Raw genomic sequence first — 21,648 nt, 5'->3', positions numbered from 1 at the left:
TTAATATGTTCCTTGAGGTTCGTTTATAATATTTGTAAAGTTTTTTGCACACACACACACACACACACACACACACACACACACACACACACACACACAAATAGTCATATATTTGAAAAACATATTAATTTTCCACCTTCATTCTGACCCTTTGTCAGAAACGCTCAATTTAGGTGCTGCTTTTCCTTTAAGACTTGACAGTAAACGCCCACTGTTATGATTAGCTCTTTGCTCTTGACTGGCCTGCTCTCTTCTTGCTCATCCGTGCTGGGTGGGCTATGGATGTGATCAGGTAAAATAGGCAATAATGTGTTGTTGTGGAGGCTGCCAGATGCAAATGTCTACCGTACAGTGTACACTGACCTCTTATGTCAAAAGATAAAGGAAAATTTGATTCCTCGTGTCATGACCCTTTTAAGGTCAATTTGACAAAACTGAGTTGTTTCAGCTGACCTGTGTTGGGGGAGTGGCCATGGGCTCTTGGAGGCCCGGGCCAGGTATTGGGGCCTATGTGGAACATAAATTGAATTTTTTGGTCATTATTAAGGGTTGTAGTTGTGTTTACAGTTCTATTTAGTGTTACTCATGCTGTTTTGTGCTAAATTGTGGGGTTTTATTTTCAGTCACCATCATTGAGATTAAGGTTCCTTCTCAGTTAGATAAATCTTGTTCTTGGCATTACAGCTGTATTGTAATGAACATATGTTTAGTATAGACAATTGATGTCTAAAACTCTATAATATATATGTATGTATGTATGTATATATATATATGTATGTATATGTGCAAAACAACTACTGCAGCTGTTCTTTGCTGGAGGATAGTGGGAAAAAACAGAGACTTTCAGAATAGATTATATAAAGACTCATGTACGTATTATAAGTAGAATGAACATGATTAGATTTCTTTGGATTTACTCACTTAACTAAATATAATTGAGCTGTTTTAACAAAACAATTATGAGTATTTTCAAGTTATATTACATATGTCAAATTCAGATAAATCAAGATTGCGCAACCACTTACCTATGATTTAGTAAATCCAAAAGGCAATTTTTTCTGTGTTATGTGTGTAATTGTATACATCACATTAACATGCACAGTGAGTCTCTAAATTACAAGGTGTGTGTGTGTGTGTGTGTGTGTGTGTGTGTGTGTGTGTGTGTGTGTGTGTGTGTGTGTGTGCGTGCGTGCATTGAATAAACTGTGGGAGTGAGATCAGTGTTTGCTTTCAGAAAGCTCTTCCTGTGTTTCCAAGACATTTCAGAGCTCCTCAAATTGGAATGTGTTTCTGAGAGCAGTGGCGGCTGCTGGTCTTTCAAAGAGGGGAAGCTCATTTTCGGCCTACATTATAAACTTATTTACCCTATTTTTTGCACTAAATCAATCTTAGGTGTTGATCTGCCCTGCTGTTTAATTCTAATTTTTTCCTCGTAAGGAAGACTTTCAAATGGCTTCGCCAAAATCAGGTCGACAATATTAGCACCGTCTGCCATCGTGCGCAGTTTCACCCGTACGACGCTAGCCTAGCCTACTGCATGAATGAATGAATGAACGAACGAACGAACGAACGCTCTAAAACAAAATATATTAAACTTGGTAAAACTGAAACAAGGAATGTGGTGTATAATTGTGTGAAATGTATTATGCAAATTGACTAGCAATTTCAGCCAAACAAATATAAAGAAATAGGTTGCAGCAGTTTGTCTTTCGACTACACTTGAGAAATCCATGATGGGACTGAGCCGAAATTGCTTCAGTGACTTCTTATAGTACAGATTAGCTGTCAATCAAAAGGAGATGCAGTCTTTCGACAGATCCTCCAGTCATCACGCGGAAGCCCGGAGTCCGAGCCAGCCCACTCCTCATTCACCCCCAGAGACGCTGAGCGTCCGTGGGCGGGACATAATCGCAGCATTTATCCAATGACCGTCTATTTTCGGAGCACTGAAAAAAACTGTTCATAGCAGCCCCATTGAAGTCAATGGACGCTCGGCTTCAACAGGGAAATGCACTGACGCTACGGGAATGTATGAGAAGTAAATCGAGTCAGCCGACCTGCTATATGTAATGTAGCTGATTCTGAACGAACTCGTCTTCGAGATGAACGTGTTCTAACGCATTTTTAGTCAATTTTAGTTTGACATTATAGGGGAAGCTGAGCTTCCCTTGCAGTCTTAAAGAAATCCCCACTGTCTGAGAGTGACCTTTTCTCTCATTGCATCCTGTTTCTACCTGTTAATGTTATTTCTCCCATGCCTTTGCAAGAGGAGTCTTTGGCTCTCTGGTATTTTGTAATTAATTAATAAATTTTATTTCTATTTTTGTGCTTTCAATATAGTTTAGCTTTCATTAGTTTTCATTTTACGACTTTTTAATTTTTCTTTTTTGACATAATGTAAATACTGTAAATATGTTTAACACAATTACATTTCTCAGGGCACTTTAGTGTTATCGTTATCTAGTGGCATTTTGATGTTTAATGAGCCCTGTTGTAAATGTTTGAGTGTGGTTGTAAATGTTTTACAACATACTGTGAATCAAAACTTACAATTTATTTAATTAATCAATTAATTAATTCTATTTTAGTTCATTTTGGAGTCATGGAAACGTTTTTAAGTTTCTATAATTACAATACTGTTTTTTATTTTTCAGTTAACAAAAATATTATCGTATAGCTTTTGTTTTAGTTTTCGTTAATGATAATAACACCGTACCCAGCATTCTTTTCTTTGTGACTCACTCAACTATCAGCTATAAAGTGCAGCACCCTGATCATTTATGCTAAAGGTCATCAACCCGAGAGCAAACAGAAGTTTTGCGAGGGCAGATGGCGTGCCAGCCTCTGCAACATTCCTGTCCATCAATATGCCGACCTGCCACGGCAAACACATTGATGATGACGAACCGCTTGTGATTCATTCTTCAGTAAATAGCTATGTGGCAGCAGTCAAGTTTGGACAAATATGAGGGATGGGGCAAGCTTGTGCAGTCTAGAGGACAGTTCCAGAATTCCTCCTCCTGAGCAAAATTACGCAGTAGAGTTTGAGTGACTTGAGAACTACACTGGAGTGAGTTCCCATGGTTATGAATGACTAGCGGTAGGAGGCATCTGTTTAAAGTAAAGATACACTCATATATGCATTAGAATGGGAAATGTGTCACATTAGTTTTTTTTTTTTGTTTTTTTTTTTGCCATTGTTAGAGAGTTTTTCAATAACCCTAAGCAATAAACATTGACACAGATTTTTTATTGAACTCGTCTTGCACTCTTTGCTGTGCTGCAGACATGAATGATAACTAAAATCATGTGGCTTGCAAAGGAGAAGTGTGGTCTTACTTTTCTGAGCCATCCAACTTTCGATTTTTGCCTGGCAGGTAAAAAGAATGAGAAGAAATTCCACAGATTTGCATTGATGGAGAGGAACTGAGATGTAGAGACCAGAATATCATGGAAACTTGGTGGTGGGCTTTTTTTTACTTGGGCCAGTGAACAACTACCCCAGCAACTGCATAGCAACACCCTGGCAACCATCCACCCACTACACTCTAGAATCTTAGCGGCAACTTTGCACAGGGAAGCACCACTCCCATTTTCTTAAAAATTGTATTCAAAATTCAGTTTGTTGGCTGGACAAGGCCAACTTTGTTTAGGGTTTTTCCAAAATGCATGAACCAAGACCAAAATGATCAATTTTAACTCCTAGAGCTTTCAAGCTACCTCCACCAAATTTGGCAGTTTGTCTAGCTAGCTAGCTGGCTGGCTTTTTGTCTTTCTGTAATACCTGAACAAACAATCTAACTTCAAAGCTTTAAACTTTCATTCAAGGCTTTGTCAAGCCAACATCAAAGTTTGTCCCAAAAAGTTAGACCAAATTGTTGATCTTTTAGTCCTTATGGATTTGGAAACTCTACTTATTATCCAACAGTGAAACCCACAGATAACACAATGTGCTTTAGAATTTCAAATATGTCAAAAATGTACCACAGAGATTTCATAACAGAGATCAGTTTGCCAAAAACAGATTAAATTTACAAACAGAACAGTTTACTTCACACATCTGTCATAACACCTCCTACATAGCATGCCTTCCCATCAGCCCCTCCCAATAGGTTTCCCGTAAAGCCACACATTACTTCCTCATTGCTCAGCACTGACCAGTCAGGACAAGTGAGCTTCATAGGTGGCCTTGTACACCAGTTATACTCTAAATGCATACAGTAACTGCCATAGGATTCACAGACTACACGGTGCACTTTCCCTTTTCTTAGAAGGATTAATTGTGGCTTTGTGCTGCATCAACAGGCCTTTAATGTTGTGGGTACAATATGATACAAATGTTTCTAGGAAAAACGTTGCATATTTTTGTAGTACACAAAGTGAAAGAAAACTGATATATAAATATGAATACTACAGGTGAGTTCATTTGTCAGTTGCAGTCATAAACAGTGGCAGCAAAACATATTTAGACACTTGAGCCACACATAAAAATATACAAATATCATTGCATTGGAACATAAGTTTTCAAACTTTTTGAAGCCAAGGACCCCCAAATGTGATGACACCCTATGTGAGAAAAATTGTTTACGTGATATTGTAAAGACTTAAGACAGCTTTTATGTTGTCACTGTACAAAAGACTAAAGAAAATATTAAAATATTAAATATATTACAATATATTTACATTTCTCTGTGTTGACATTGTATAGTTTTTTTTACATTGTATACATTGTATAAACCGAAGAGAAACATTTTCAATTCAAATTAATTTGTATAGCGCTTGTCACAATACAGTGGCAAGAAAAAGTATGTGAACCCTTTGGAATTACCTGCATTTATGGAAAAAATTATCTTAAAATCTGGTTTGATATTCTTCTAAGTTACAATAATGAACAAACGCAACCTGTTTTAACTTATAACACACAAATTATTGTATTTTTCTTGTAAATATTGAACACGTTATTCAAACATTCACAGTGTAGATTGGAAAACGTTTGAACCCCTAGGCTAATTATGTGGACAAATGCTAGATTAGAGTCAGGGGTTGGCAAACCTGGCATCCGTTTAATGAAATGAGATTGGAGCTGTGGGCTACAGCTAGTTTGACTTATAAAAAGCACTCAAACATTGAATTTTCTATTCACAAGAAGCATCTGCTGACGTGGACCACGCCTTGCAAAAAAGAGATCTCAGAGGACCTACGATCAAGAATTGTTTCTTTGCATGAAGCTGGAAAGGATTACAAAGTTACCCTTTACCCTTTCGAAAAGCGTAGATATAACTGTCCACAGTTAGACAAATTGTCTATAAATATGGAAAATTTAGTACTGTGGTTACTCTCCTTAGAAGTGGCCACCCAGCCAAGATGACTCAAAGGGCACACCACAGAATGCTCAATGAGGTAAAAAAGAATCCTAGACTGACAGCTTAAGACTTGAAGGAATCATTGGAGCTGGTTAACATCTCTGTTCAGGAGTCTACTATATGGAAAACTGCACAAAGGGCACCACAAAAGAAGCCGTTGCTTTCCAAGAAAAACATTGCTCCATGCCTGAAGTTTGCCAAAGACCACCTTGAAACTCCACATCGCTACTGGGAAAATGTTTTAAGGTTGAGTTGAAATGTTCTAAGGTTGAGTTGTGTGGGAAGATCACGCAGGACTACATATGGAATAAAAAGAGGACCGCATATACCAGCATAAAAAAGACTTCATCCCAACGGAGGAGGGAGCATCATGATTTGTGGCTGCTTTGCAGCTTCGGGGCTTGGACCGATTGCCATCATCGAAAAATGAATTTCCAAGTTTGTCATTACATCCTACAGGATAAAGACAGGGTGGCTGTGCACCAGCTGAAGCTCAGTAGAATTTGGGTGATGTAGCAGGACAATTACCCTAAACATTGAAGAAAATCCACTACATAATGGCCTCAAAAACCTTTTGGAGTGACCAAATCAGAGCTCAGACCCAGCCCAATATAGATGCTGTGGAATGACCTTAAGTGAGCGGTTCGCACCAGACATTCTTAGAATATGGCTGAGCTGAAGCAGTTCTGTATGGAAGAATGGTCAAAATTCCATTGTGCAGGTTTGTTATTAAATTAGAGTTATTAATTCCAAGGGTTCACTTACTTTTTCCACATTACTCTAAATGTTTAATTGTTTAACAGTTAAATTCTTTCATGTAATTACTGAACATATTCCCAATAGTGTTTTGTTAGCTTAAGCACATTGTGTTTTTCTATACTTGTGACTTTGATGAAGATGAGATCACATTTTATGACCAATTAGTGCAGAAAATCAGATCATTCCAAAGGGTTCACAATTACATATGCTTTTAAGAGAATAGTGGATTACAATCCTTATTTCTTACAAATAAGATTTGTCCCCCTAATAATGTATGAAATGATATGCAGATTTAATTTTTATTTCTTACTGTTTAAAACTGTGACCGCCAATCGAATGAAAGAATTGTGATTAATCTTATGATTATGGAATGAAATGGTAACGCCAACTAATGTCAATATTTTTCTCATGTTTTTTCCCAGAAGACCCCTTTGCACCCCGAATATTCTGAACATTACATAAAAAAGTGCTTATGTAAACACTTGGTTTTAAGTGGCACGTGAGGAAATGTCTTGAACTCTATGACATCAAAGCTTTTGCAACAGAGGTGCTGTAAAGGGGCCGAAATGAGGCCACACTTCCCTTACTGGCATTATGAGGACAGAGGACACACTGCTGGTGTTACTTCCTGTTAGTTCTCATTGGCATTGTGTTACAACACTGGAACATCGAAAGCTACACGAGAAAGGAAATATGCCCCTGGATTGTGGTCAGTCTAAAACCAGAACACCACAATATTATCTTAGATCCACCGTGATGAAACTCGTTGACAGCAAATGAAAGGCAGCAGTCGTGATCATGAAGTTGTAATAAAGGATTATATTATCTTTGATAATAAAAGTAAACAGTAATACCTCTAAATAATGCTACAGCGACTAATCGATAAAATTATTTATTGTTTTATTAAAATAATCAACAACCAATTGTATTATCGATTAGATGGATATGTGCGGCATGCATGGAGAAGCTCCGTCAGTGATGTCGCTTTACAATAGTGAAAAACATGTTTGCATGATAACCCGTTTGAAAAATGACAGAGACAAGTTAAAGTGGAAAAAACACAACCCAAGTTGTCCAGCGCACATGAGCACATTATCAACACTTCAAAGATGATCATAAGCATACAGTTTAATGTGGACAGGTTGCTGCATCAGGTGCATTGACAGAGTGCTTCTACTGTTTAGTTAATTCTCTCCAGTGCATAACTTATATTTTACTGTTTCTTTATATTTTATAATGTATAAATGTTATGATTTCAAAAGCAGGTGTTTATTGCTAGCTAGCCTCTGACAGACTTCTCTGTTAAGCTTCACTGAGCAATCAAGCGCGCAAGCAACCGTGTGAATCAAACCGATTAATCAGAGAGAAATAATTGAAAAGAAATAATCAAAGATTAAATGATAATCAAAATAATTGCAGACCTACTGTGAAACCTTTGACCACACTGACAGTCCGCCATCCTGGACTTTATCCAAGGTAGATCATTGGGACTGTTTTCACTGAGGCTCAGTTTGATAGTAGCATACTACCATGCTACTCTTACTGTTGCTGCATTATAGACTATTTCTGCCATTTGCTTCAGAAATAGTAAGAGTAATTTGGTAGTATGCTGTTTTTTACCTAACTTTAGTCGCTTCATGCATCTTACTCGATTGGATTGCCATCCAATTGGGTATGTACTTTTCATTTACATTTGTCTACATACACACACATTTATGATATAAATCCGATATACTGTTCCAGTGCAATTTGAAAATATATAAGATTTCACGTCCATTATGATGCAAATGCCAGGCAGAACACATTTGCTGCACTTACAGTAATGTGGCTCATAAACCCTTAAAACAGGATGCGACTAAATTGCTTCAAAGACTAATACAAAAGGCGATAGCTGTCATGTGTTGTTGTCTTTGCACTCCCAAATGTCTGTATTTGGATGTAGTTCCATTTACGTATGTGGCCTCACTAATCAGATGTATTTTCACTTGGCCAAGTTGTGTCTAACATGTCAAGTGCACCTGGGAAGCTCCTACGTCCAAGTTGGCTTTTTGTTATTCAAGTTGGAAACAAGATACGGAAGAAGCCAGACTAAAAAAAGAAATTACAAACAATATGGCAAAAGCTCTTTTTTTTCTGTTATATTTGTGGATAAGCATAAGCGAATACACCTGCGGCACTTTTACTCAACATATATGGTTTATTAATGCATGTTACCTAACAAATTATGAATTAATTTGCATATAACAAACTGTGAAGGGTGAATAATCAGCTTTACATTAGTACACTAAAATCTCTTTCATATATAACATCAAACATTATAATAAGAAAGCACTGAATTGTAAATAATTGAGCAAAATCATTACTTTCCATCATCTTTCATGATGACACACCACTTCCAATGTCGGAACTCGGGTATCATCTAGAATTGCGAGTTTCCCACTGGAAAATGTGTTAAAATTCATAACTACGATATTTCTGACTTCAATTGAAGGCTGATATTGTTATTACTATTCTTAATAAGCCGACAGTGTATAAGGTCATGTAAATTCCTTAAATGGTTTTCCCTTATTGGTTTGGTGTCATAAATGGTTTAAGCATAATCAGATTTGCACTCATTGGTTTTTGCCCATTAAACACCTCTACTGGCATGCTTATTGGCTTATCCGAAGTGTGCAAGTGTTGTGAACATGCTTTTGACACATGATGTCAAAAGCACAGAATAATATGAATATTCAAGTTGTCAGGTTTTTAAAATAAGCTGATTTTTTATATTAAACAGTGTATTGCTGTGCATATAAATGTGCTCACAAATCAGTTTGCAATCCATCATTAATGTGTCTTGGAGGGCGTTTACATTCAGTCTTTTCATGATCAAATAGGTAAGTGTTCAGTTAAAATGTGTGACATTGCCAATACCCCCCTTTGTGAAACCGATGCAGGGTACATGACTAGACCGAGTACAATATTGAGCCATCAGATCTGCATGTACTGTTTGTGTGATGTCGAGGCGTGTTTTGACACGATGCCTAAAGTATTGAAGATCTTGCACAATCATATTTTTATGCACACTGACATCTGCCCAATATTACACCATAACCCACAACATAATTCCCTGTACCAAGTACTTTGAGAACAATATTAGTCAATAGCTTTAGCAAACTGCTGTAAAGGTGCAATTACTATGTTCCCCTGACCGATATGTCAGAGCTACAAATCTGTATTTTTACACTGCAATGCAGAGGGACATTGCTCTAACTTTTTATTTTATTTTTTATATTTATTTATTTTATTTTCTCCTAATTTTGAATGCCGATTCCTACTACTTAGTAGGTCCTCATGGTGGCGCGGTTACTCACCTCAATCCGGGTGGTGGAGGACAAGTCTCAGTTGCCTCCGCTTCTGAGACAATCTGCGCATTTTATCACGTGGTTCGCAGTGCGTGACACCGCGGAGACTCACAGCACTGGATGCTCATGCTACACTCCGCGATCCACGCACAACTTACCACATCCCCGTTGAGAGCGAGAACCCCTTATCGTGACCACGAGGAGGTTACCCCATTGACTCTACCCTTCCTAGCAACCGGGCCAATACCTAACCCTAACCCTACACCTACTCATAAACGTAGCAGTACCTAAACCTCAGTCACAGCAAATGTGAATTTTATGAGAATTTTGCAGAACAACGTAGTAACACAAAAATACATGTATTGTATATATTTTAATGTTAGTGCATAGTAGTTTAAGACACCTAACATAAAGTTGGAATTTAAATAATTCAATTTTTGAAAATGTCATATTCAAAAATGCAAATTCACTGATATATATATATATAGGCCATATATATATATATATATATATATATATATATATATATATATATATATATATATATATATATATATATATATCAGTGAATTTATTTATTTTATATAATTTACTTATTATTTATACATTAATTTTACTTTATACTGTATACACACACACACACACACACACACACACACACACACACACATATATACATATATATATATATATATATATATATATATATATATACAGAGAGAGAGAGAGAGAGATAATGCAGAGGTATTGAATTTTAAAAAAGAAAAGAAAAGAAAATCATGGTTTACAGCTGTGACCTAAAAGGCTATTAGCTGTTTAAAAAAAAAGCTATTTGCTCTTGAATCATAATGTATTTAATGATTCCATTTCCTCAACAATTCCATTAATGATTCTTGTAGTACTTTTGAGTTTTTGTTTCTCCATTCTTTGTGCTTTACTTTACAGTTTTATTGTAGCTTGCTATTTTTATATTAACAGCGTTTACTTGCATTGTTCCATGAGGCTGGAAAATGCAATATAAAAATAAAGGGTCTTCCATTAAACCTACATCAGCCATATCATACATTTATTATATTTTTATGGGTATAGCCAGTCCGGAAACTGCTTTTTAACATTAATGTGTGGTGGATAAAACATCATCGTGCTAAAAAATATAATAAAAGGGTTGCTGATAAACAAAGCATGCAATATCTCAATAAAAAGTGTTCAACACTGTAATCAAACAATGATATTAACATGACACAGCATGTCATAACTCCACCCTGAGACAGGTGTCCTGAAACTGCTGGTGCTGTGAGGCTGCAGCTGCATATATTTTACACTGGCAGCATCTGAGCATAGTTTGAGACATTCCTGAGGTCTCCTGTGAAAAATCTGAGATTAAAAATCTCCATTGGCTCTCCATTTAATCTCATTGCTGTCTTTTAGAAACAAAGTAATTTTTCTTTCCTATGGGATGCTTTGACACAAGTATTCTGCTCTAGTGAAATTCCGCATTCACCCACGCATAGAACTGCTTTATATATAGAACGTTTATAAAGTGGTGGGGGACGCTTCAGTTTTTCCCTCATATCCTACACACTTCCAGTCAGGGTACCGCCGACCTCCATTCCGTGACCCACTTCCTGTGCTTCAACTGACCTAACATTTGTAGCCGCCAGCAGTGCCAGCCTCAACCAGGCCTCTTGTATAAACTATGCCGTTTGCCGTTTATCTTTCTACAGTCTTAAGCTGTGATACAGACTCACTCGAGCCACAGTCAGTGACTAACACACTTTGCTCTCTGTGGGTGGTGGAGACAGAGAGTTCGTGTCCTTGGCATAGAACTATTGTGTTCGCACCCCTTATGGAGGACGATATCAATGTGTCAGACCTTGAGGCAGAACAATATGGCACTGACTAAGAAGTAAAGAATCTGCTTTCGTTCAGACATTCTCATTGAGGCGAATGTAAAATTAACTTGTTGTAATAACTGGATTTTATATACTCAGTTCTTAATGAATAGGAAAGACTGGTGTGAAAGAACTCAGTAAGATGCATGAGTTATTTTAGTCTGCCGTTATTTTTCATCGACATTTTGTTGATGCTTTTATCCAAAGCAACTTACAGTTTGTTTCCTTGTGATCAAACCCATGACCGTGGCATTGCAAGTGTTTTGCTCAGTTGAGCTTCTGGATCACCAGCTTTTTTCAAACAAGATTGACCTTGTTTATTATTACCAAGTTTCTTTAACCTGACCCTTCCTCCTAAGTTCTGTGGACAATATTACCTGGATACTCACCTTTGCTGATCCTTCATCCTGAGAAATCTACTTACTGTAACTTAACTATATCATCCAATCTGTATGTTGATCTCCCCGTGCATTTCATGTAAACCCTGTGTGTTCACTTTAAACATTCTCGCACCTGGTTCCAAAAACATGGTTCCATTTATTCAAAACATCTTTTTGTGTTTCACAGAAGCAAAAAGTAATTTGGGTTTGGAACAACATGAGAGTGTATATATAAAGACAGAATTTCTGGGCGAACTACTCTGTACAAAGTATTCTGTTAAAATTAGCAGTAAAATACTGGCAGCCGTACAGAAATTCCCTGTACAAAATACTGTGACCGTGTGTTTCAGGCATTACGGGTTTTAAGGTTCACTACCGTGATTATTAAATTAAATGCATTTAACATATCTAACTTCTGGAGCTATAACAATCTGCTTTTCATTGTAAAAGTTATTGCTAAAGACCATAGTAACTACAGATGGTCACATGATGATTTAAAGTTCATCAAGCGTGACCTTCCAGGAGCAATGACCAATACACATGTCACCATCTGGGTAATGTGTGACACTAACATTTTTACCTCTAAAAAAAAAGATGACCATGAGTCGATTTTTTTACATTTTTTTATAGTAAATGTGAAGGAGACTACCTGGTAAGCAACTCACTGCAGCATTTTTACATTCTTTTTCTGTTAAAATAACAGATTTTTTTTTCTACTTTAGTGTGTGTGTGTGTGTGTGTGTGTGTGTGTGTGTGTGTGTGTGTGTGTGTGTGTGTGTTTTCCCCTTTGGAAAGAGTGACATCAATGCTGCAATAGCAGGATATTGTCTTTCAAGCCTTCCTGTCTGCATACTGCTGACCAATGAGACAAATGGACTGCTGCATGCACTTGATAAACCTTCTCTGGGGGTGTGCGGCACTGAGGAATCAACACACTCACACACTAACTCTTTAAAAAAAAAAAAAAGGAAATTACTAGGAAAATAATGTGGCATTCCAGAGATGCCGTGCCTTTCCTGAAGGACGCAGGCCGCGTGACCTTTCATCTCTTTGTTTCGTGTGTGTGTGTGTGTGTCTCTGGTCTGAATGAACTCAAAGGATGGTAATGAGGGGCGACTCTTCAACCTGGAGGGTCTCAAGCACACAAACAGAAGTGGGAGTGAACTCATTCACACTCATTGCCACATCCATTAGGGACACAGACATTATAAATCCACCTCAGAGTTTCTCAAAAAGCTCTTTAAGGCATTAAAAACTGTAAAACATGCTGAAGGAGAACATGACATGAACACAAAACTCAAGAAATTCAGAAGAAAAATGTTACAGTATGAATGTTGATGAAGCTCTTCCCTTTAAGGGCCCTTGTAGAATAACAATAACAAGGGCTATTTGAGTCAACAGGTTCTAAGACTCACAATAGGGGAGCTTTATTCCCCATCTACAGTTCACAGGAAGTATCATTTCCAACTTTCCACTAAGGATGTTTACAAAACTGCTTTGCCCAGGCACATTTACTCAATCATTCATGCATCTGCAGCTGTTATAATTGTTATAAGTTGTAATAATAGGCTATACACTTTTGTTACTATTGTATGCAGCACTATAATACGGTTGGTGTCATATAATACTAGATCAATTCATAACAAATTAATTAAAGAAACTATCATTTACACACACACTTAACTCATGTTCTGTTTATATGGCGTTTTTGATATCTCTAAAATGTACTTAATAAATTATCAGGATGATATTTAATTAGATTAACAACTTGGATGCATGCCTCAAAAAACATGAATAATTGCAATGATTTTTGACATGATAAAATTTTCTGAATGGTATCCATATAGAAAGTAAAGGCAGTCTCAAAAAACTTGAGAGTTAAAATTAAGTAATAATAAATCAGCTCATGAGTTTTTCTTCTCAGCAATGACTTGGTTAAATAGTGGAAATATTCTATTACCTAAATGTACTGCGCCAATCTGCCTGCAGCTGTGGGTTGAAGTGCCTTAATTTGATGTGCGACTACTGCCATCTTGTGTTCTTACAGTAGAACTATGGTGGAATGCCCTTATCGTTTACAGAAATATGATAATAATAATGCATATAATGCAATAATTATTATAATTATATGCAATAATAATGCAAATATGCAATGATAATGATGCACAATGATAATAATAATTATAATAAAATAAACGTGTTTAATGTTTTATTAATATTTTTTATCAATCAAGCACACATTTCCAATCATGTTCTTAATTAATTATTAAGTAATGAATAAAATATATAATATCAGTAATGGGTGTAATAATATTGTTACGTTCCTGTGTTGTCTGCCCTCTGTTCTCTGTTTCACTATCACGTTGATTTCACGTTTCCTTGTTGTCCGCTCCGTGTTTTCCTTTTCACCCGTCACAGATCCCGCTCCATGTCACGTTTTCCCTGTTGTCCGCCCTGAGTCTCACAGTCCGTGTGTTAAACTACATTTCCCACATTCCCGGCCTCCCCCACTGCCTGCACTCATCATTGTTTTCACCTGTGTCTCGTTCAGTCTCCACTTTGTCTGTGTATTTAAACCTTGGTTCTTTGTTTACTCTCTGTCGGTTGTTGTTTGGTAATGTTTCGTTTCTTGCATGTCGTCTAGCCTGGTCCGTGTTCCCTACCCGGGTTTGGATCCACACCTCTGTCTGTCCTGTCCTGCTTCCACACCCAGCATAACAGAACGACCGACCCACCAATGGATCCAGCGGTCCAGCAGGCTAACTACCGGCTGCTCAGCCTGAGGCAAGAAGGCCGACCTATAGAGGACCACGTCCGCAACTTCATGGAACTGGCGAGTGTCGCGGACTTCCCTGAATTCTCCCTTGTGGCCTTCTTCAGGGGTAATCTGGACGGTACGCTTAAGGAGCGGTTACCACCGGCGACGCGCGGTTGGACACTCCTGAAATTCGTGGAGGAGACCGTGCTGGTCTGTGGCTTGCCATTCACTGTGGGTGTGACTGAGGAGGACCCAACCTCTCCACCCACTGTGGTGACTCCCCAGTCGTCCGTAGCGCCTCCTGTCATGCCTGCCCCACCTGCCAGCGAGCCAACCCCCATGCCTGTCGTTCCCCATGAGCCTGCACGGTCCACTTTGTCTGCCCGGAGGAGGAAGAGAAGACGGGCTTCCGCCTCCCGGCCCACGCCTGCCCCGGTCTGCGAGCCTGCGCCCACGCCTTCCACGGTGAGCAAGCCTGCGCCCACGCCTTCCACAGTGAGCGAGCTAGCACCCACGCCTTCCACGGTGAGCGAGCCAGCGCCCACGCACATCACTGTGAGCGAGCCTGAGTCCTCGTCAGCCACGGTCAGCGAACCCAAGCCAGCGCCTGTAGCCTCGACCGGCCCTGAGCCAGCGCCTGTAGCCTCGACCGGCCCTGAGCCAGCGCCTGTAGCCTCGACCGGCCCTGAGCCAGCGCCTGTAGCCTCGACCGGCCCTGAGCCAGCGCCAGTGGCCGTGACCGTCCAAGAGCCAGCGCCAGTGGCCGTGACCGTACTAGAGCCAGCACCTCTCGAGCCTTCCAGGGCTCCTCCTCCTGAGTCTTCCAGGGCTCCGCCTCCCAAGTCTCTCAAGTCTCTCGAGTCTTCTAGGGCTCCTCCTCCCGAGCTTTCCAGAGCTCCGCCTTCCGAGTTACCCAAGCTTTCCAGAGCTTCGCCTTCCGAGTTACCCGAGCTTTCCAGTGCTCCGCCTTCCGAGCTTTCCAGTGCTCCGCCTTCCGAGCTTTCCAGTGCTCCGCCTTCCGAGCTTTCCAGTGCTCCGCCTTCCGGGCTTTCCAGAGCCCCGCCTTCCGAGCTTCCCGAGCTTTCCAGAGCTCCGCCTCCCAAGCTTTCCAGAGCTCCGCCTCTCGAGCCTTCCAGGGCTCTGCCCCTCAAGCCTCTCGAGCCTTCCAGGGCTCCGCCTCTCAAGCCTCTCGAGCCTTCCAGGGCTCCGCCTCTCGAGCCTTCCAGGGCTCTGCCCCTCAAGCCTCTCAAGCCTTCCAGGGCTCCGCCCCTCAAGCTTCCCGAGGTTTCCAGAGCTCCTCCTCTTGAGCTTTCCAGAGCTCCTCCTCTCAAGCCTCTTGGGCCACCCAGGGCTCCGCCCCTCAAGTCACTCGAGCCTTCCAGTGCTCCGCCTCTCGAGCCACTTGAGCCTCCCAGGGCTCTGCCTCTCAAGTCTCTCGAGCCTCTCGAGCCTCCCAGGGCTCCGCCCCTCAAGTCACTCGAGCCTTCTAGGGCTCCACCTCTCGAGCCTTCCAGGGCTCCGCCCCACAAGCCTCTCAGGCCTTCCAGGGCTCCGCCTCTCAAGCCTCTCGGGCCTTCCAGGGCTCCGCCTCTCAAGCCTCTCGAGCCTTCCACGGCCCTTCTCCCCGAGCCTCCTACGGCTCCACCTCCCGAGCCTCCTGCGGCTCTGCTCCCAGAGACTCCAGAGCCTTCTGGGGCTCCGTCTCCGGAGCGTCCTGCGGCTCTTCTCCCCGAGCCTTCTACGGCTCTTCTCCCAGAAACTCCCGGGCCTCCTACGGCTCCGTCTCCCGAGCCTTTCACGGCTCCGCCTCCCGAGCCTCCTATGGCTCTGCTCCCAGAGACTCCAGAGCCTTCTAGGGCCACGCCTCTGAAACCTCCTACAGCACCACCTCCCTTGGCTCCACCTCCAGAGCCTTCCAGGCCTCCGCCTCCTAGGCCTTCCTCGGCTCCACCTCCAGAGTCTTCCAGGCCTCCGCCTCTAAAGCCTCCTACGGCGCCACCTTCCTCGGCTCCACCTCCTGAGCCTCCCTCGGCTCCACCTCCAGAGCCTTCCAGGTCTCCGCCTCTCAGGTCACTCGAGCCTTCAAGGCCTCCACCTTTAAAGCCTCCTATGGCGCCACCTTCATCGGTTCTGCCTCCAGAGCCTCCCAGGCCTCCGCCTCCAGAGCCTCCTACGGCGCCACCTCCATCGGTTCCGCCTCCAGAGCCTCCCTCAGCTTCATCTCCAGAGCCCCTTGCAGCTCCCCTAGGGGCCACTCTTCCTCCCAGGCCCCCTGAACCAGCCCTAGCCCTGTGGCCACCCCCTAGGTCACCTCAACCTGTCCCTGTCCCGGAGCCACTCCCCAGGACCCCTGTGCCGGTCCTTGTTCTGCGACCATCTCCCAGACCTCCTAGACCTGCCCCTGTCCTGAGGCCGCCTCCCAGGCCTCCTGGACCTGTCCCTGTCCGATGGCCACCTCCTAGGCCCCCCCAGACCTGTTCCTGTCTTGTGGCCGCCTCCTGGACCTGTCCCTGTCCGATGGCCACCTCCCAGACCACCCAAACCTGTCCCTTTGTGCCCCCATGGACTGCCTAATTGCCCCTTGTGCCCCCGTGGCCTGTCTCATTTCCCTTTGTGCCCCCGTGGACTGCCTAATTGCCCCTTGTGCCCCCGTGGTCTGTCTCCATGTCCCTTGTGCCTTCTTGGTCTGTCTCTGTGCCCCTTGTGCTCCCTTTTCTCTGTCTGTGTTCCCCCGGGTCTACCCCCTCACTCCCTGGATCTTTTGTTTTTGTTCTTCTGTGTAGGTTTTCTTTTGGCTTTAGGACCGTCTGGAATCCGGTCCTTTTAGGGGGGGTTATGTTACGTTCCTGTGTTGTCTGCCCTCTGTTCTGTTTCACTATCACGTTGATTTCACGTTTCCTTGTTGTCCGCTCCGTGTTTTCCTTTTCACCCGTCACCGATCCCGCTCCATGTCACGTTTTCCCTGTTGTCCGCCCTGAGTCTCACTGTCCGTGTGTTAAACTACATTTCCCACATTCCCGGCCTCCCCCACTGCCTGCACTCATCATTGTTTTCACCTGTGTCTCGTTCAGTCTCCACTTTGTCTGTGTATTTAAACCTTGGTTCTTTGTTTACTCTCTGTCGGTCGTTGTTTGGTAATGTTTCGTTTCTTGCATGTCGTCTAGCCTGGTCCGTGTTCCCTACCCGAGTTCAGAGTTTGAGTTTGTTTCATCGTGTTTATTTCTGTCTCGTTGTGTATCAGTTTCCAGTTTTCCCCTTGTGGACTTTTCTTTGTGTTTACCTTTTGTTTCTTATTTGTTTATTCTTAATAAAATACCGGGTTTGGATCCACACCTCTGTCTGTCCTGTCCTGCTTCCACACCCAGCAGTAGTGTGTGTGTGTGTGTGTGTGTGTGTGTGTGTGTGTGTGTGTGTGTGTGTGTGTGTGTGTGTGTGTGTGTGTGTGTGTGTGTGTGTGTGTGTGTGTGTGTGTGTGTGTGTGTGTGTGTGGAGTTCTCAAGGTATGTGCCTGCCCCAGTATTTGGTCTATTTCTGTAGATTTATTGTGTATATTTATTTTCAACTATGACTGCTGCTGCAACAGTGCAATAAAAAAAATCTAATAAAGTTGACTCTTTTCTGCTATAGCTACTATTCGTTATACTTTTATAGTGAAACCTTTATTGTATGTATATTACAGGGCAGTTACTAAAAAAAGTAATCCACTACAAATTGCTAACCACTTTTCTAACATTATAATCCGATTGCTTTACTGATTACTTCATTGAAAAAGTAATCACATTCCTAATCACTTTCCTTTTAAGTTACTTTCTAAAATACTAAATATTGTCTGTTTTCTCCTTGTTCATTGTCACACCCTACAGTTGTCACAGTAACGCAAACAGACGTACATATGAATTCGCATTTGAATTTTTTTACTCATAAATTATTTGTTTATGAAATATTTGTACCCCAAGTAATGAACTTAAAAGTAGCCTACCAACTTTCATTGAAGTCAGTTACTGTAATCTGATTACAAGATTTCAAAATGTAATGCTTTACTCTACTTTTGCACTTTAAGTAATCAGATTACAGTACCTAACTACATTGTAATCTAATTACACCAGACACTGACAAATATAAGATCTCCTTCAGACAGTATCTTTCCGTTACTGTATTCAATTTCGGTTTGTTAACAGTGGTGGCTAATATCAAGTTACCAGTTTTATATTAAATAATATATATGGACTGGTAATATATGTATATGTGTGTTGCCATGCTATTAAAGTTTATTCAATCTGATTCAATAAAATACCGTCAGATATAGCATGCAACAATCAATAATTAAGAATAACAAAATACTGAACTGCGACTCAGTCTAAAAATCTCAAACCCTATTGGTTCGCTCCGTTACACCTGTTCGACATTTCATCCAATTACATCTTGACCTCCCGCTCCTCCAAGATGGCGACGTCCATACCCGAAGAGCTAAGAGCTCGTTCTGTATTGACAAAATACCCGCAATAAACACAACGAATGAGCGTTATCGCCGTTGGACATCCGCTCAAGTGGGTAGAAGTTGTAGTGTCTGGTTTAATGTCTGTTTGAGAGAGATATTTGGGCGCCTTCTCGCCATGGCCACCGACAACAGGATTCATTTCTGGAGGAGAAACGCAAAGGTTCCCGGAAGGTAAATGTTATAGTCTATTTTGCTCCTTAAAGTAGTTTAATTATGTTATTTTATGTTCAGGTGTCATTTTATATTTGTGTTTCCGCCATGCGTATTAAAACCTATGACTGTCTCAAAATTAAATGTGTTGGAGAATATCTAGACAACATTTTGCGCATCCTTGGCGCCTCCAGCCTATTTTGACTTCATTGACATTCTTGCTTGTCAAACGAGATTATTCGGGACGTATCACAGTTGTTTTGACCTACACTCATGGCCATTGCTTTATACCAACCCGTTCAAAAGTTCACCCTTTTAACAACAGCTCCAATCAAAATACCTTGATTACTACAGTTTCTGCTACTACAATAAAGCTGCGGTAACTTGGTATCAGTCATAGTGCTATGCTACTAAACAATAGTTACCATGTTTGTTGTGTGTGGGTTAATGTTACATTATAAAGGAAACAATTATGTGTTAATGCAATGTTTGAGTTTGCTCAACAGGGAATCAGTTCATGTTACTGTTTGGTTGATGACTTTTGACTTTCATCAGAGGGCTTTGTATGACTGAACAGTTTCTACTCTGTCAACTGGATATTATATTAGGCAGTTGCATAATCAGCATAAAGAGGAACTTGCTTGCGATGATTTCAGATGATTAGTACTGCTACCATGGGTGTTCAATTATACATCAACAACACTGTCTTAAGAGAGCATGGATTTTATTTATGGTATTTATCATTAAAGATAAACATAAACTTGGAGACACATTTGTGCTGCTAAATTATGAAGGACGAAACCTGCAAAAATAATAAATGTGCATACATAAGGATAGAAATTATTAAATGTGTGAGGAGATAAATAAATGCACTGATCTAAAATAATAGAATATAAGTTGTGGTGGAAATGCTAAATTAAAAGTTTATACATAGTTCCATGTCACAGCTCTTCAGGTATTACAGTCAAACTATTGAGTGACTGAGGGCCTGAGTAGCTCAGCGAGTAAAGACGCTGACTACCACCCCTGGAGTTATGAGTTCGAATCCAGGGTGTGCTGAGTGACTCCAGCCTGGTCTCCTAAGCAACCAAATTGGCCTGGTTGCTAGGGAGGGTAGGGTCACATGGGGTAACCTCCTCGTGGTCGCTATAATGTGGTTCGCTCTCTGTGGAGCACGTGGTGAGTTGTGCATGAATCCTCCACACGCGCTAGGTCTAAAGGTGATAAGGTGCGTGGCTTGATGGTCTCGGATGCGGTGGAAACTGAGATTTGTCCTCCGCCACCCGGATTGAAGTGAGTCACTACGCCACCACGAGGACGTTGGGAATTGGCCATTCCAAATTGTGGAGAAAAAGGGGAGGGGAAAAAAAAAACGATTTAGTGACTACCAAGTAGATACTCTAGTGCAATGGTTTGGCAGAAGTTTGCAGTTTTTTCCATGAATTTATTAATTCATTGATCTTGAAAATTAGGTTATGTCAGTCAAGTGCCGCACTTTTACAATGATCAGCCAATGGTGCCATAAATTCCACCTACTTTATGTTTGATTGACATCCTCTCATTATCATGTTGTGTGAAGGAAAAATAAATATTTAATTACATACAGAAATACATGAATGATTAAAGAAAAATATAATTAAAAATCAACTTTCAATATTGCATTTATTTGAATGTTTTTGGATTCTCCCAACCATTTATTTATGACTTATATTATATTATTTTTGCATTAATGGGTGCATTTATTTAATTATTTGTATAACTCCTTGCACATGTAATTATTTAATTATATATTTATTTATGTACAAATGTGTGTTTTTGTTTGTTTATTTATTTATTTATTTATAATTTTTGAAGGCTTTGTCATCCATACTAAAAAAGGACAGAAATGCATAATCAGTCTGTGAAAAGGGTCAATTTTTGCATTTATTTCATGGTAGCAATTCAGGAATTTTTTTCAGTGGTAGTTCTCAAGATGTATCAAATTGTCCAGCACGAAATTCCTTATATTTATTTAAACAGCAAGGATTTGGTCTCATGATCGGTACATATAGGCATATAACAAAAAACAATGCAGACCAAGGGAAGACTAGAGTAAAGCAGAGCTGTTATTGAGGCGTGGTATTTGAGTTCTTCAAGTGAATCCACAGCAGTTGGAGGGCACAGAGTGGACTGGGTTCTGCTGTAACATGAGTGGATGAGAAGTGTGGCCAAATTCCCCCAATTTATCTCATTCAACAGAGGGAACAAAGCATGCAAAACTGATACTACTGTATGCACAAATGTGTTTTCACATGAGCTGATAACTGAATTATGGATTTGAAGCTGAATATTGAAGTTGGAATTATTTTTAAAGTACGTTGCGTAATTTTGACCCATCTGTTCAGTAAATTTCCAGCAAGACATGATACAATCATATGCCGACTTACATTTATATGGTTCTTGGCAGATACCTTTAACAAACACTGTAACAAATTGGCAGTTAACCCAAAAATGACATTTCT

The 21,648-nt window shown here is 40.7% G+C and overlaps 1 protein-coding gene across 3 annotated transcripts in view; it reads left to right on the top strand.

Moving 5' to 3' along the window:
- Nucleotides 1-18,949: 18,949 nt before the first annotated feature.
- The window catches only part of LOC127620982 (TBC1 domain family member 22B-like), a 74,050-nt gene continuing 71,351 nt past the window's right edge, over nucleotides 18,950-21,648 (top strand). For all 3 annotated transcript variants that reach the window (XM_052094371.1, XM_052094369.1, XM_052094370.1), the window contains exon 1: nucleotides 18,950-19,168. In XM_052094371.1, coding sequence (XP_051950331.1) covers nucleotides 19,113-19,168 — 56 coding nt within the window. In that variant the 5' untranslated portion in view covers nucleotides 18,950-19,112. The remainder of the gene's footprint in view (nucleotides 19,169-21,648) is intronic.

Source organism: Xyrauchen texanus, chromosome 27, assembly GCF_025860055.1.
Source record: "Xyrauchen texanus isolate HMW12.3.18 chromosome 27, RBS_HiC_50CHRs, whole genome shotgun sequence".
Taxonomy (NCBI): domain Eukaryota; kingdom Metazoa; phylum Chordata; class Actinopteri; order Cypriniformes; family Catostomidae; genus Xyrauchen; species Xyrauchen texanus.
This window is presented reverse-complemented; position numbering and strand designations above follow the sequence as displayed.